The sequence below is a fragment of the Lepidothrix coronata genome, unplaced genomic scaffold, assembly GCF_001604755.1.
Source record: "Lepidothrix coronata isolate B3197 unplaced genomic scaffold, Lepidothrix_coronata-1.0 Scaffold192, whole genome shotgun sequence".
NCBI classification, from domain to species: domain Eukaryota; kingdom Metazoa; phylum Chordata; class Aves; order Passeriformes; family Pipridae; genus Lepidothrix; species Lepidothrix coronata.
The window spans coordinates 594,206-610,531 of NW_016690372.1; the positions used below are offsets into that span (position 1 = coordinate 594,206).

At 38.7% G+C, this 16,326-nt stretch overlaps 1 protein-coding gene across 1 annotated transcript in view; it reads right to left on the reverse strand.

Annotated features, from left to right (window-relative positions):
• SPTLC2 (serine palmitoyltransferase long chain base subunit 2) overlaps positions 1 to 16,326 on the reverse strand; it is a 79,586-nt gene that overhangs the window by 34,525 nt on the left and 28,735 nt on the right. The window contains exons 7-9 of the mRNA XM_017831552.1: positions 15,733 to 15,838; positions 14,693 to 14,912; positions 12,696 to 12,822 (exon numbers count right to left, since the gene is read on the reverse strand). Coding sequence (XP_017687041.1) covers positions 12,696 to 12,822; positions 14,693 to 14,912; positions 15,733 to 15,838 — 453 coding nt within the window. The remainder of the gene's footprint in view (positions 1 to 12,695; positions 12,823 to 14,692; positions 14,913 to 15,732; positions 15,839 to 16,326) is intronic.

Sequence of the window (16,326 nt, forward strand, 5' to 3'; positions counted from 1 at the left end):
TGCCATTTCTCTGCATAGTCAAAATGCAGTTTGCATTAAAGAAATCTGTTTCTTTAAGACATAGGAAAGTCTTTAAAAAGACTGCCAGTTGCTGGTGCAATCAGATTCCTTAATGACTACTAGAATTTCATGTATCTGGTAATTTGCTTTGAAATTTTTTCCCCCAGTACTAGCTCAGTGGTATACCAGATTCAAGTCAGACACTGCAGAAATAGCAACTGTCTCTACTTTAAAGTTCACACAAAGCAGAACAAACGATCCCATGCTCTCTGTTTGTGTTTACTGTGACTCTTCATAGGAAATCCACCTAGATAGAAGTAGGAGGATTTGCTGTCTTTGATGAAGAATGGATCTTGTCCAAGGCAACAACAACAATCAAAATCAAACCAAAACACTGCCTCCTGTAAAAGGCTGTCAGAAACACACAAGCCCTTTCCACTTAAAGTAGAATTCAAGATAATGCCTAGTCTGGTAAGTTGATAAAAAAATTGTCCACGAACTCTATTTTACCATTAAAAAAAAAGAACAACAAAGCAAGAGCATGCGACTGTGTATCTAAAAATCAATAAGACTGAACACAAAATTATTTTATATGCAAAGAATTGCAGAGGAACAACAATTCCATTTCATGGTCACATTACACTTATCTCCTCTGATACGTTCCAATCCCTGTATAACAATGCTGGAGTGAGAGACTAGGCTCATGAACCCAAAAGGGTTCCCTAACTCCAACCCCACAAGCCACCACAGTATTTTTCCACACAGAACTTCTCCAGAGGCTGAATTTTTACTGAAAGCAGCTTAAGTTCTCTCTAGAGTATCATAGCTAAATAGAATAGCTATATGGACAGACCAAGTAACTCCACTGTGATAGAAACTAAGAACAAAAGCACACTTCCAGCTCAACTTCACTCTGACACTAGCTGAAGGACCTGCTAAAGAACAGCAGCATTGCCTGCAAGAACTCCCATCCTCACCCCCAGCCCCACTCTAGGCAATCCAGAAAGCAATTTTTGAAATGTAATTCACAATAGATGTTCATGTTTGTTTACAACTTGCTCACTGCATCTGGTAACATTGCTGTCACATGGCTGAAATTCACTGCATCCTAACAATTATGATTTACAGTCCTCTTTATGTTGAAGTTGAGTGTATAAAGCACTGGTTCAGATCAGTCAGTAATTTTAAAGAACATGATTAGGGCTATCCCTCCAGAACAAAGAAATTAAGTCGGTATTGCCTGGGTATATGTATTATCTAACTCTAAATATTAGTCACTGGGAAGATTTGTGCGATTGTATTAACACTACTTACACATTAGCTCATACAGATTTTGTATTATCACAAATGCACAGTCATGATAACAGCATTTATAATCACTGCAAAGACAGCTGTATATAACCTGTTTGATAGCTCTTCTTGTGTCCTGTAGAGAAGGAATAGAAATGTGTGCTGGTCAAACTACTCTTCTGAACTAGTCACCTTCACCATGAAGTCAAAACCATGAAAAAAATCCCAACCTCTATACAGTTTCAATAAAATTTAACTTGACAAGTTAATAGAATTGTCAAGAAAAGCAAACATTTAAAACCTTCTATATTCTTCTTACTATTATATCATGGACACTGAAATTTAAAAAGCACATCTTTGCACTTAAAAATCCCAAGAATAAGAGAAAGCATCAGTGAAGAGACAGAAGGAAACGGATTCAAACCTTTGTACAGCACAAATAGATTGGCAAGCCTTTATGGCAGATTAAAGCCACAGAGAGCAAAAACATCAGGAACATATACAAACACCACATTTCTTTAGAAGCTAAGGAATGTGCAAGCTTTGACAAAGCATATTATATTAAGGATGTTTATAATCTACTTCCATGGAGACAGTTCAGTAGCTTTACAACATAGCAACAAAGAGTGTGAACTATATTTTCCATCTGTTTTGTGCAGACTCTCTTTTTACAATGGAAGCCAGCATAAAAGCTAACTGCTCCTTGGGACTTTAAACAACAACACAAGGGGGTAAAGAAATGCTCTTTGCCTTTGTAGTACAAAAGAAGATGATAAAGGATATGAATAGCCATTAAAAATATACACAAAAATATATGATGAAGGCCTCTTCACATGTTTCAGTCAGGAAGTGTTGCACATAACATATCAGTCACCTAGTGTCAGCAAGTATTACTGTCTTTATTAATTGTAAAATATGATACAGATATAAAAAAACCTTACAAAACCAGATAGATTATCACCTCCAGCTTAACATGTGCAAAAAGAACAGCAAAGCAGCCCAATTCCACATTTTAAGACAGCTATAGTCAAAACCAGAAGGATACAGTCAGTATAAAACACAAATTCAGCTTTAGCTCAAGCATGAGGAGAACAAAAATGCCAACATTCTAGGTACTTCTTCCATCTCGAGTTTATTGACAGTGATAGCATAAGATCTCTTCTAAAACTATTCACCTCAAAAGAGACAGAACAAATAAAAAAAGCATCTATTGCACTGTTCTATATCATTAGCACAAGTTTTGTCATGCTGCTGCTGTTAGGCTGGAGTTCACCCTATATTATATGGCACAGATATTCTCTACATGTATTAACCACAAGATACAGTGTAGAAAACCATATTTCTTTTTCCCATAACACACAAAAAGCTGTAGTGCACGATGCTTAAGTTTAATAGGTATGATCTACACAGACAACACTTTACAGAAAAGGCACGTGAAACACTGCACAATACATTACTACTATAGAAAAACAAATGTGTATGGATTGTACAGCCCTTGTGGCCACATGTAACGCTGCCCTCAAATCTAAAGGGAAATCATTGAACATTTACAACCTGTGTTAAGAAAATTCTGGCTCTGAAAAATATTCCCAAAGTCCCTCATACAAGCTGTCAAACAACCCTTCAATCCCACTGAATACATCAAAATCAAAACTTCAACTACCTTATGAACACCACCTCATGGATCCAAGATTGTGCCCGAAAAGCAGCAGTTTCTCCCACCATTCTAATAAATGCCATCACAACAGAACTATCAAAACTGCCAGATCATACACATCCATGTCCCAGAACACAGTGTAATTCCCCATGTTTACCAGCTTCCATAAAGACATTGTTATTCAAATCCTTCACCTCATGATGAATTGTGCAAAGAACTCATCCGAAGAACAAACACTTGCATAGGAACATTTTGCTATCTACATAGCACTTACCAAAGGTTTCCCTTGGTATTAAGATTTCTAAATTAACTAGGTGCCAAAATCTATGGACTCAAACAAGATATTACAGCACAATATCCAGAATCAACCGGCTAAGAGCTACTAACTCCTTCTTCCTAATGGACAAAATCGCACCCAAAAGGCAGCCGTGTAGCCTTCCTCTACTCCAAACTGGGCTCATAGCGAAGAAAGACAGTTACAAGCATTACAAAAATGAAAATAATTAAATTCCAATAAAAATTAATGTATACAACACAGGTTACAGCAAGAGCTCAGGGTTAGGAAGGATGAAGAGTCTGACAACCATACCTAATGTCACTGAATGCCCTGTGTTAACAGGAAACACCTCTCAAAATCCAACTTGGAAAAGAAGAATTAAGCTCTGTTGTGTCCAGAAAAAAAGCAAAACAACTTTTCCCTTAAATTCTCAAATACAAGAATAGTCTTCAGAGAAGTGTAGTGAAGTTTCATGGAACAGTTATGAACAGTATTAACATTTAGTCTGTCAGTGTATTTATCCTGCCATTAGGCACATCTCTAAGGTGCTAAGGAGTATATGCTGCACCCATAGACTGGACAGAACAAGATATCCAAGTAGTACTCAGCTTTAGAGCAGTTATTCAGTGGCTCTGCTGGCTGATCTTTAATGCATTAACTTCCCTGTGAATCTCTTGTTACCTGGTCATAAACATTAATTTTTTTTAACTGCATTGTTTTTTGAATTTCACATCAAGCCAGTACAGAAGCACAAAGTTTTACAACATCCATAGGGCTTCATCTATTCTTCTGAAACTCAAAGCCAGTTCAGCCAAATAGAGGGATTTGTATGTCACATAAATCATAGACACTCATCACTCACTCACTCATGGCTAGGCTTCGCGAATGAAAATTTGGGGAAGGCTCTACCCACATTTCTACCCACATTTGTTACAAGTGCGCTGGTAAGGCAGCCATAAGAAACAGTGCAAATTAACTGCAGATGACTAGCAACAATCTTCTCCCTCATTCCCTACAGCTTCATTAGCCAGTGAAGTGCTGTTCTCAACTATAAGATCACATGGGAATGCTCTAAGTGCAAGAAACAGTATTCAGCAAAAGTCAGTTGACTGGTCACACTCCATGTCAACACCTTAAAAGCTTCTAACAGCACTGTTCCTGAAGCAATTAGACTACTACTGAAGTTCTAACACAGCAAGGCCTGTCATTCAGTGGTAAAGATATACCAGCCAGCTATAAAATATCCACCTTTGGTTAGAAATAGCCAATAATCAGCTTCACCTAGAAAGCAACAAATAGAGCTAGAGTATCCATTCTCTTACCTGGATAGTGAAGTATCCATGAGGGGCTATCACCTGAGGGTTTGACTATCCTACTCTTTGGCAAACTCCTTTGGGAAGACAGCAGCCATAAACACTGGAGTACCATCTCGTGGCCAAACTGAACAGAAACCAGGTCTATAAAGAAACGATGCCAGGGCACTATGAAATAGGCTCTGTGAGCTTGAGACAATAATGAGATCCTACACAGAAGTAAGCTTTGATCAGTAACTGACACTGTAAGGTACTATGAGAAGTATTTAATCTTTGTGTTAGTTTGAAAATCCAGAAAAAAGCCTGCCAGATAGACTACCTTCTACTATGTCTCTTGATAGAAGACTCCCTCGAAGAACAGTGAACAGAATTGTTCTCGATACCTCCTTTTTTTATCAGTGGTACTAAATGGGAACTTACGGAATGGAGCACAGTAAGTTCCAGAGGTCTTTTTGTCCTTGAACATGACTTGAACTTCTGTCCTGGTTTCAGCTAGGGTAGATAATAATATTGCTACAGATTTCACCCAACACAAGGCACAATGGGAGAGACAGGATGCTGCAAGTGTGAACGTGCTCTTTACTAATGTGTCCTAAAGTTAAGAACTCCCACTCTGAATGAGTTGGCTTGGTTTTGTTTGCTTTTTTTTTTTCAATGGGAAGCTTATATATGAAGACATTGAGAAGGTAGCACCTGAATCTTTCACAGAACACAGTCTTCATACATCTTTTTGCGAAGACCTCAATCCATTCCAGTAAGTGGTCCTGTACAACATTTCAACTTTCTCCTTTGATGTCAATGATGCTTACAGTCAAGAAGTTCATCTCATGATAACAGCTATAGCCTGTAAATTTGCCATTAAGTCAGAGCTGGCCACATCTGACTGCACATCTGTTATAGCAGCCATACTTGTCCTTCTCCAGTGTGCTCTCAGATTTACCCTAAAACTCTGCAATAACTTCAACAGGAAGGGTGTTGAGCTTTCCCATGTTAGTAAGTTGTACTTGGCAAGAAGCTCCTGGTATCCTGCCACCTGGAACTGCAGTGAGGTGGAAGAGTAGGCTTTGTATCTGAAAAGGCCCAAACCCTGGAGGCCTTGTCTGTCCTGTGACATTTACAGACTTGTTTTTCCTCAACAGCTCTGTTTTCCAAGGATCTTGGAAAGATCAAAGCCATGCATACAAACCCACAATTGCCTCTACAATGCCAGGTTCTGAACAAAAAGTCATTTGTCAGGAATACAGCTATAATCCTAGAAAAGACAAGCTATTTTCAGTAAAGACTGGAGGTACTAAACATTCTGCTTTCAGCTCTTGGTACAGACAGTTATTCTGTAAGACTAACATATCTGTTAGCACAGAGTACTTAGTTCCACAAATACTAGTTGTAGAACAAATGAGGTCTCCACTGCCCATTTTACTAGTGGGGATTTTTTTTTGGTTGGTTGGTTTGGGTTTTTTTCCAATCCCAGTGTCCCAGTTGTCCCAGAGAAACAGTTAAGAAATCTTAGGAGCTGTTAGCCAACATGAACTTGAGAAGCATGCATACTCTGTAATACATTTTCCCCCATGTAGGCAGTATTGTAACCACACTTTTTCCACTATGCAACAATTAGGGAATAACCTGAGCATTAACAGAAGCTTACTCATGGCAGAAAGAAGCTCTAGAGCTTGATTTATCCTGTCCCTGACAAGCCAATTTGTCTTGAAGTTAGACTGCAACAGAACCTGCTCCATCTTATTTAAAGTAATCTCAACTCTCTCCTCTGGTCATATGCTCTTAAAACACATTAATTGGCACGCAGGTTTTTCAGACAGCTTCTTCCTTTAAAGATGAAACCTGTACTATCTAAGGAAGTTTATTAATTCTGGAACATTAGCAAACATCTGCACACTAGTAGGACAAAAGTACACATTGTAGAATGTCAAGATTGTCTATGTTTGGGAATTTGTGGTAGGTCAACTGCACTGATGTGAAACAGCATGAGTTGACCTGGTGCCAACCACATTGTACAACAGGACCCGCTAAAGTAGGCACAGACAGTAGTTCAGCTGGTCTGCAAGTCCCACATAGCCTAACACACACACATAGCTCACAGATAGGGTTTCAGTTACCAACTGTTGCTCTTTTCCAAAGAAGATAGAAACATATTACACAGTCTTCATAGAAGTCTGTATACTGCAGGCACTATTGTAATACTAGTAATAATTTTTCTACGTAGAAAATTTCTGCAGTTGCCAGGATTGATGATAGGAAGTGGTGCTTGTGTGGGTCATTCAGGTATTTTCAAAATACTGCTCTAGTCAATTATGTACCACACTACCTGCTACCAGTATTTCCTCATTTTATCTGTAGGAGTAGCACACCAGCATTCTGTAGAAACATAGCATGTCATGTGCTACTGAGAGTAAAAAGTGAGCCACAAGTTTTAAATCAAATATAGTGTAAGAAATGAAGAAAAATTAAATTATTTCAACAAAGCCACTTTCTTAGTTGTATTTCAGCTGTGACAAATCAGTGTTTAGGCTATGAAGACATAGGATGACAGCTCACACCTGAACAGAAATAGCAAGAACCAGAATGTTAAGCGAACAAAGCAGGTGTACAATTATAAAGGTTTATAAGCTCTTGCACAAACATCACAATATTGAATAAAGTTCAGAAGAGGAGGTGCTGAAGAATTCTCACATTCCAATGTACAAGATAAAGGGTAGAGCTCTGCTAATGTCTGTAAACACCCTTCAAAGCATCAAAGGCTGAAAGATTTCTCCTGCCCAGCCCACGTTCAAGCAATTTTTCTGGAGGCTTGACGTGCTCTGTGGGAGGGAGGTAGGGGTGCAGCAACAAGCTGGATTTAAAAGATCCTCAGCTGGAAGCACAAATCCAGAGAATGATGTTTAAAACTGTTAGACCCCTAGAGAGAAGCAGGAAACTCTCTTTATGACCCCCAGAGTATTTGTTTTTCCAACAGTTTCCCAGCTCAGCTTGAGATTCTCAAGGGCAGCAACAAAAAAAGTTTTCACTTTGCTCAAATTAGTTTTGACTGGTCCCAGGTTCCCAAGGTGATAATTTAACACCTCATTAACAAGTGCATTATTGGAGGAAATTCAAATGAACCGATGTTAATGCTAATTGAATGTTTTCGACCTCAGCTTGTACAAGGAGTATTTATTTCCCCCTTTGAGTACAACAGCAGTCACTGCTTCCATTTGTGGATCTAACAACGTCAAGATACAGACTTCCTTTATAAATATACTATAAGCTACTTAAAATTCAGTTCCAGGTGATGAAACATTGGCTATTCCTTCATTACTGCTTATGCTTTATACTTGCATATTGTTCTGGCTTGTCTTTGGAGAAAAAGATAATGTTAGAAAAGGTCCAACTTAAAGAAACTTACTGATTAGGCAGCTGATTAAACTACTGATGTTGTACAGGCCTGATTACCACATAGAGCTTAAAACACTAATTGCAGTCTTTTCTCCTCCAGAATTTAAGCAGACCAGGCTTGGGTTTTTTTCCAGGATGCTTCTCCCTGTGCATATTAACATATAACAATGGTCCTGTCTTCTCAATAGCTCAGTTATGCTCAATTCTCTGCCAAGACGCTGTATGTTCTTAATCCTTTTGGTTATAATTGGTTTAACTAACTTCTCTGATTTTAACTTGCTCAACATTGTTGCACATAGCAAATACCGATCAGACTGTATGCTGCTACCTGACTGAATGGTCTTCAAAGGTCACTTGTCGTTTCCAACAGTTTAGCGCTGGGATGGCCTATGCAACTGCTACCTCCATTGAGCCATGTAGGATAATAATCCTTTGTTACTATGCAGTGCTCGAAATTTAAGTGCCGTCTTGGCAAGCTCTATCCACACCTTATTCTATACATGCTATGAATGGCGCTGTGATTAGGTGTGGGATATTTGCCTCCTAAAATGAGATGGAAGACAGTAAACTCATTACAAATGTCAACATGTACAATTACTATTATTGAGTTAATGCGCATGGAAGGAAGTGGTTTAACTCTTTTACAAGGTATTAGCACTGCCAGCTTTAATTCAAACTTAAAATACACCTGGATTTAAGACTCATCTTCAGTTTTTAATACACAGGAAAGCAAATTAAGTTTCATCTCTGAAGGTGGTTAACCAGTTCCTAGACTGGTTTCACTTTGCATGTTTTGATTTGCCTGCATATCAGTCAGGTTACTTTACGATTTTCTTCCACTTGCCCCCAGCAATGTTATCAGGGCAACAAACAGGCTGGGTCCTGAACAGCAACAGTGCTAACAGAACTCCTGCAGTTGTACAGGATGTATCACTAGCCCTTATGTAAATAATAGAAAGGAACCAGCTGGATTCCCAGACCCAGAGAGATTGTAATGGCAAAAAATCCAGCTTTCAACTCAAACCAAACCACTGATGCTGAAAAATTCACCAAGATAGGTCAAGTACTTAACATTATAAATCCCAACATCTCATTTACCATGACAAGCACCAAGCTGTCTCATTTTCCCTACAGTCAATTTAAATAACCCAAACACCCCATGAACAGCAAGAATCAAGTGGCTCTATGCTAGAGCTTTCCAGAATTCCATTTCAAGAACCAATTTGTCATCTTTGTGTATACTACGATCCTGAAAAGTCTGCTTATTGTGTCTTTTTTACTATCATAGTTTAAAAAGTCCCTTTATCTACAAAACTATCTGAAGTTCATTCATCTTTGTGGCTGAACAGAGACCAAGAGCAGCATTCATTGAACTGTTGACACACATCTGCAACACTTGCTCCTGATAGTTAAAGTTTCCAACCCTAGTGACTTCGAACTGGAAAGCAGCTCCAAAAGTTTTTACAGAAAGAAGCCTTCTCCCTTTCTGTTCCTCACCATGCTCTACCATATATAAAAGCCAAGTGTGATGATATATGAGATACTGAGTTCTCTTGAAGAGAGTCTATGTGCTCAAGACATGCAACACTCCTGAGGACAACTGTTGCTTTGAAAAAATTCTTTGAAGAAAGGGATCACAGATCAAGTATGTTTTAAGACCACATGATGGTCTTCTACCCAATTTACAAGTAATGCAAGTAAAATAGGACTGACATAAATTCTCAGACATCGATCTGATAATTTAGAGGAGTTTCAGATGCAATACTGGAAGCACCACTACCAAGAACCCGTAACATGGCTCTGCCATTGCTTTGGTTGTTGGAGCAGTTTTTGCAGTCTGGATGAAGGAGCAAGTAATATACTTGTATCCATACATAATTATATTCCTGCAGATGTCTTCAGAGTGACTGAGGTTTGCTAGTAACTTACGTGCACAAACATTACAAAGAATTAACAGATTAGTTTGAACAGAAATCAAGACTCAAGAAACTACTGTCCCAATTCAGGCAGCACATTTGCATGTCACCCATCTTACATTCTCTGTAAGCAGCTATTCAGCTTTTCATAGCATCTGTATTTTGTCTGTGCTGCCTCCTACTAAAGTCCTATTTAATCACTGGCAGCTTGCTGGAAAAATCTGAAAGGAGATATTCACATTTTTAGTTATGTAAAGTTTTAGTAACTACAACACCTTGTAAGTTTGGAGTCTTCAAATGCTTAATTAGATTTAGAAATAACCTAAGAGAATTTACATATTCTTTCAAAATGATATACCAAAAAAACTTTAATCTACAAACACTAATTGGTTCCTACTACTTATTCCTCAGCTACAGACTATCTCAATCTGACATCAAAATGTCCACGAAGGTTTGATGCTATGAAGAACAGAGCTATTACACATAGCATGTGGTAAACAGAAGCAGGCAGGCAAAGAAGCCGCAAAGGCTCTTTTCAGAAAACCATTATTGAAGCCATTAAAAGATTTATCTATGGCCCAAAACACAAGGCTGGGAGCTAGCCATCTACTGTTCTGACTCCAGCTCCAACTCCTGTGCTCTAGTAAAAGCACTGCCCTATCTATTTCCTTCATCCATTCGTTCAGCTTGACTAATTTAAAAGTAATGAGATTTTTGTAATATGCAGTCAATTCAGAGGTGCTTACCAGTGACCCAGTTTAACACTGTTCTCCACTTGTCTTCCACAGCTAACAACTATTATAAGCACCCATCTAGTCCACATTTTCTCATACTCAAACCAACTGCAAGCAGTGGTCCTCCAGAGTCCCACTTGTAATTCCACAGAATCCAAATAGAAGTTTTTTAGCCAAAGCCCTTAAACAAAGAAAAAACTTTGTCATGCTACCACTAAGCAGCTGCTCAGTTCACCCAACTGAACTTTTGCCAACTTCATCCACAGAAAGTGTCTACAAAGGAATATTATCTCTAAAGCCTTAAGGCAATTAAAAAATGCATTACTGGGTAACAGCACTCTGCAGAAAATGAACACAGAAGCACTTTCATGCAGGAATCATCCTAGGAGGTGTTTATCGAAGATGAAGGTTGACTTGGATGCTTAAAAAGCCAGTAACGCTTTCATAAGACCTGTAGCTGAGAAATCCTTTGAGATTTGACAGGGCTCTGGCTATAGACTTACTTTCTCATTAGAAAGAGTGACTAGGAATTCTGGTACTCCTTAGCACTAAATTAGCAGGATGTATCTGATGTGTTTTAAGCAACATGAGAACAATAAACGTCTTCTGAGTTTATTTTTTCGCCAAACTGGTTCCTGATCTGTTTTGCCTTTCAGCTCAGATGGATGCCGCTGGCATAATGGCAGGAAAACAGTCTGGAGTGGAAGTTACTTCCATTCTCCTGGTTTGAACAAATACCACACTGTAGCCTCAGAAAGAGGCAAAAATGCCTGAGTTTAAATACTGCAAACAGAAATCAGTTACACATTCCTTGCTTCCTGCTTCATTAAGCAAAACAGATACTGGAAGAAACCCAAAACAAGCAACGCCTAAGCAGACCACAGATTGTTGGCAAATCATCAGCTATAAAGAGCTCGAACAGTCCCTTTTAAGATGAGAGCAAGACAACTTTTCATGTCATTTGAAGCTTGGTTAATATCTGTACTCAAGAGCAGGGAGACAACTCTTGGTATGGATATCTCTCATGGACCACTTGGAAGCACTCAGTGTGCTGCCTGGCTGTATTTGGCCTCACTGATGACATCTCTCCTGAGCAACCACCAACACCAATTGCTGGCACCTAACTCTGTTCTCAGATAATGTAAGCAAACAAAATGAAACCTGCTGTAATAGAAAAATTCTCAAGTCATTTCTCCAGTGAGGTTTTCCACTGTAAGAGTTATCCAACAGGTTAGCTGGTCCATGTTCAAAAGCAAAAAGCAAATTCAGTTCTAAAGCATACACCATCACCACCTCGTGGCCAGATGCCTCAAGCTCACAGAACTCAATATATACTGCAGCTTCAATTCTAAGAGCCTGCAAACTGAATGTCACTGACAGATCCTCAGCAAACTACCCTGTTATCCTGTGTGTGCTGCTCACAACCTTTTAATTACCCGTGAAGAGGGAAAAGTATCCTGCATGCAAACTGCTGTACCATTTCAGTTTCAGATTATGACTTTCAATGCACGGAGATGAGTACAAATTTCCCCTTTTTTACTTTCATAATGAAATAAAAAAACTAAGACTATAAAGACAAATATGCTGAATTTCTTCTCCTGGTCTATTAAATGCACTGATTTTGAAAACTGCTTCTAGCTCCCGACGTAAAAAGGGATTTCAGAAACATTCCCATATTTACTTTAACTGAGATGCAAAGAGCAAATTATATTAGAGATGAAAACTGAAAGTACTGCCCTGCAGTAACCAGCACACAACTGTAAAAGATACACAGCAAAATACTCTGAAAGCAATGTTTACAGTGGGGCAAATAACAAAGGACAGACAATGGGAAGAAAAAGAAGGAAGCTAGAATAGCTAGGCAGAACTAAAAATCAATACAAGACAATACTGTGTCTTAGATGAGACTAAGATGACTTACCTCTAGCTGGAAACTCTTTATACTGTTATTAGGCTGATCTGTCAAGGATAGTAAACTGGTTTATTGCTCCAGAAACTCCAACCCAGTATGTACTTAGAAATAATCATGAATGTGTCCACTGACTGAGTTATCTGTCAAAGGGATGGAGGCTCTGTTTGGCTTCCCCTTTCTACATGCTTACTGTTCGAAAGACTCACCAATAGTTGTACCATCTTCACCCATAATGCACTTCACGGAGGTGATGATTTGCTCCACAACAGGAGGTGACATTGATGTTGCATACACTGCACTGTGAGAGTATGTCCTGAGGTAATCAATCAGTTCCTGGCAAAACACAAGAGGCATCAGACACTGCCTTCCCAGCACTCACAGAAATGCTTCACTGTCATGTCTTTAATCACAATAAAATGAGGCACCACAAGAAACCTCTTTCAGAATGCCCCAGAAGAGAACAAGTATCTCAAGGATTGATTTTACAGTACAAGAAATAAACAGTTAAAAACTGAACAAGAGGGACATGACATCCCATAAAAATGTCACAGGGCAAGAATGTGTGTTGATCAGAGACAAATGCCTACAACAGACCTGTTTAGATAACACCACCAGCAGTGGATTTTAACAAGGTGTTTGCATTACTCAAGCTGTGCCCAGGCTGCGTTTCAGAAGTGTTTATTATAGCATGGGGAGCATAAAAGAAATGAAATAGCGAGGAGCAGGATCCACAGGTGCTTATGTATGGTGCTCAATATACTTGTTTCCCCACAAAAGTCATCAAACAAGGAACAGGTCACAAAATTTTTTCTCTCATTTATCAGCAAAACATAAATAAAACAGTAGGTGTAATTTAGGAGTGCAAGAACCTCAGTCTAACCCTCCTGCGTTTCCCAGTTAAACACACATGCTATTTTTGTTAGAGGGCAGAAGTAGCTCAGATAAGGAACAAAGGACCAACAAACCTTAGATCTAGGCTGCTTATTAACTGTAACAAAACCATGCTAAAATACCCAGATCACCCTAGCAAAATATTATAAACACCAGTATGAATGCAGGATAGATTCTGTCTTCTGCTATCACAAAATAAATAATGATGGCCCTCTAGCTACCACAAGCTGGGAATGCATTATAAAAACATGTGGAAGTGTTCTGTTGCTGTCTGTCTAGGGTCAGAGTTAAATGAAAGAAAGTTGTAAAGGGACTTGGAAATAAACTAGGTAAAAAAATTTAAGGCCTCTTACCTCTGAAGCAATCCCTCAATCAGTAGCTAAAACACAGTTAAAAAAGGACTCTTAGCTGCTTTACCTTATGTCATGGACTTAATCCCAATAGCTCACTACCTTTGGAAAAAGATTTATATGGTGCTTTTTTTTCTGGGAAAGATGTAAGAGTAATTTTAATCTAACTGTAATAAACTCCCTAAGAGGAACATCTGTAAGCCCCATCTCCATTAGGATGGGTGGAAGTAATTATCACAATTAATAAATAAAAAATTCTTGTCCTGGTAAGAAAATGGTAGAAGTTTACCCTCAAATAAAGCTTAGAAGCCTGATCTGTGAGATATATTTTAGGATACAAGAAAGGCAACACAGGGAATTGCTAGACAATCCCCCTGAGAATTAGCAGTTTGGCAAGAGCAACACTTTCTAGCTGTACTTTCCAAGAAAAAAAAGGGACACTAGTCAAAAAAAACCCCAAAACCCCCAAGCAAACAAAACACCAAAACAAAAAACCCCAACCCAATCAACCAAAAAAACAAAAGGGAAGAAGTGTCTCTTTAGAAAGCAAACTGTTTGTGTCTAGGGGGAATCAATTCTACTAGACTAACCTAAGAAGGGGATTTTTCCTCTAAACACATGAAAAACTTCAGCGTTTGGCATTTTTCCTGCAAGTCTTATTAAAAATAACTTCAACAAATCCCTGCTTGCTAGCTCCTAGCAGTTCCTAGAAAGATATTACATCACTACTGTACATTCTGCAAACTGAGATCATCACTGACCATGTGAGATCTGAACAATTCTGAGGTATTTTACTAGACTAGACTCTTCTGCCCTGCACAGGTTTTCACATTATTAGACAGTATGTAAATTTATGAAACAAATGGACAATTAGGGTACTTGAGAAATAGAATAACTTTGAAATGCTTAATGAAGGACTCTACCACCTGCCCAAAATAGACATGTGATTTCCAGCTCTTTACCTTTTTGCCCCCAATGTATCCTCCTGCAGCTCCAAAGCTTTTGGTGAATGTTCCCATCATAACATCCACATCTTCAGGATTGAGTCCAAAATACTCCACTACACCCCGGCCACTGGGACCCAGGGCACCTATACTGTGAGCTTCATCAAGGTACAGATAGGATTTGTACTTCTTCTTAAGGGCAATCACTTCAGGCAAACGCACTATGGATCCCTCCATACTGTTGAGAAACAAAAATTCAGTGTAAGTTGATTTAATGGTTGGGACAACCACCTTATAGAGCCTGAAGTCACTCTGCTTTCATTTCTTCACTTTTACAGCAATTATGAACACTTAAAATTTGCTAGAAACATCACGTTCTGCAGAGATGCACCTCTTCTCCTTGCACCTGGGGCCCAGAGCTCTAGTTTCTACCTGTTCAACATCTCTGGGATGCTGACATACAGACTAAATAAGCAGAAGCAACAGTAAGCACAGGAATGTGTTCAGTGACAACTTTATAAATTAATTATCTCAATTTTACTTCCACCCTTATGTCAGTATTCTCATCTGAGATCTACTTACCTGTTGTTTTTAAGAACATTAGTAGCACTCCAAAGCACCCCATTTTGTGCTGAAAGTCACTATGATTTAAATGCCTAACACGGCTATGACTACTACATGCTCCTACTCACTCTCAGCAAAAAAATTATATTTGTGCAATTCCATTCACATTAGCATCATCTAGTGAGCACAGAAAGAATGGAATGGACAAGCAATTTAAGATCACAGTTCTGATATAAATAATCAGGTTTGATTATTTAATTTCTATAATCTAATCAAGATGTGGGAAGCATTGTGATAGCACCAGGTGCAGCTACAGTTCTAGCAACAGAAAATCCAGGATGTGAGACCAACACAGCATAATTTAATTCACAGATGAGATTAATGAAATAACTATGAAGTGACAACATTCATAGTCTGATTTGGCAAAGAAACCCAAACACTAAGCATCTAGATCTCATGTGGAGGGTCTTAGGAATATAAAGAATAGTTTGTACCTGTATATTCCTTCCACCAAGATAAGAATTTTTTTCCAGGGCCTCCGTGTACGAGGTTGCCCATGCACAATAGCATCTTTGAGCAGCTTCTCCAGGCTTTGCATATCTGCACCAGAAATTACTGTTAAATGGTACCAAAACAGCTAGCTTGAGCTTTGACATGACTAAAGACAGCAATATTCCAGAAATGCACAAATTGCTCCAGCATGGAGGACAGACCATATACTCAACAAGCACAGGCTTGGTCTAGCTGCGGGCCCATGGATGAGATTGAAGGGAGTGGGTGACTATGAACTCCAAGGAAGAATTTCATAATCCTGTGCTAAAAGCATAAGTTAGAGCATTAGGCACAAATCAGAAAATGGGGGGGGTGGCAAAAAAAAAGAATATCTCATTTTGATGAAAAGAGAAAGTCATTTAGATAGTAAGAATGTCCTTGTGGATAGAAATAATTAAAAAAAGAACAAGCAAGGTCAAGGATAATCAACTAAAGATAAGTAAAAGATAGATCAAAGTGCATAAAGAGAAGTGGGGCAGTGTACTTTTTTATTCCTTCATTTAAAATTGAAGGGATTGGAGGTGTGGAACACGAAG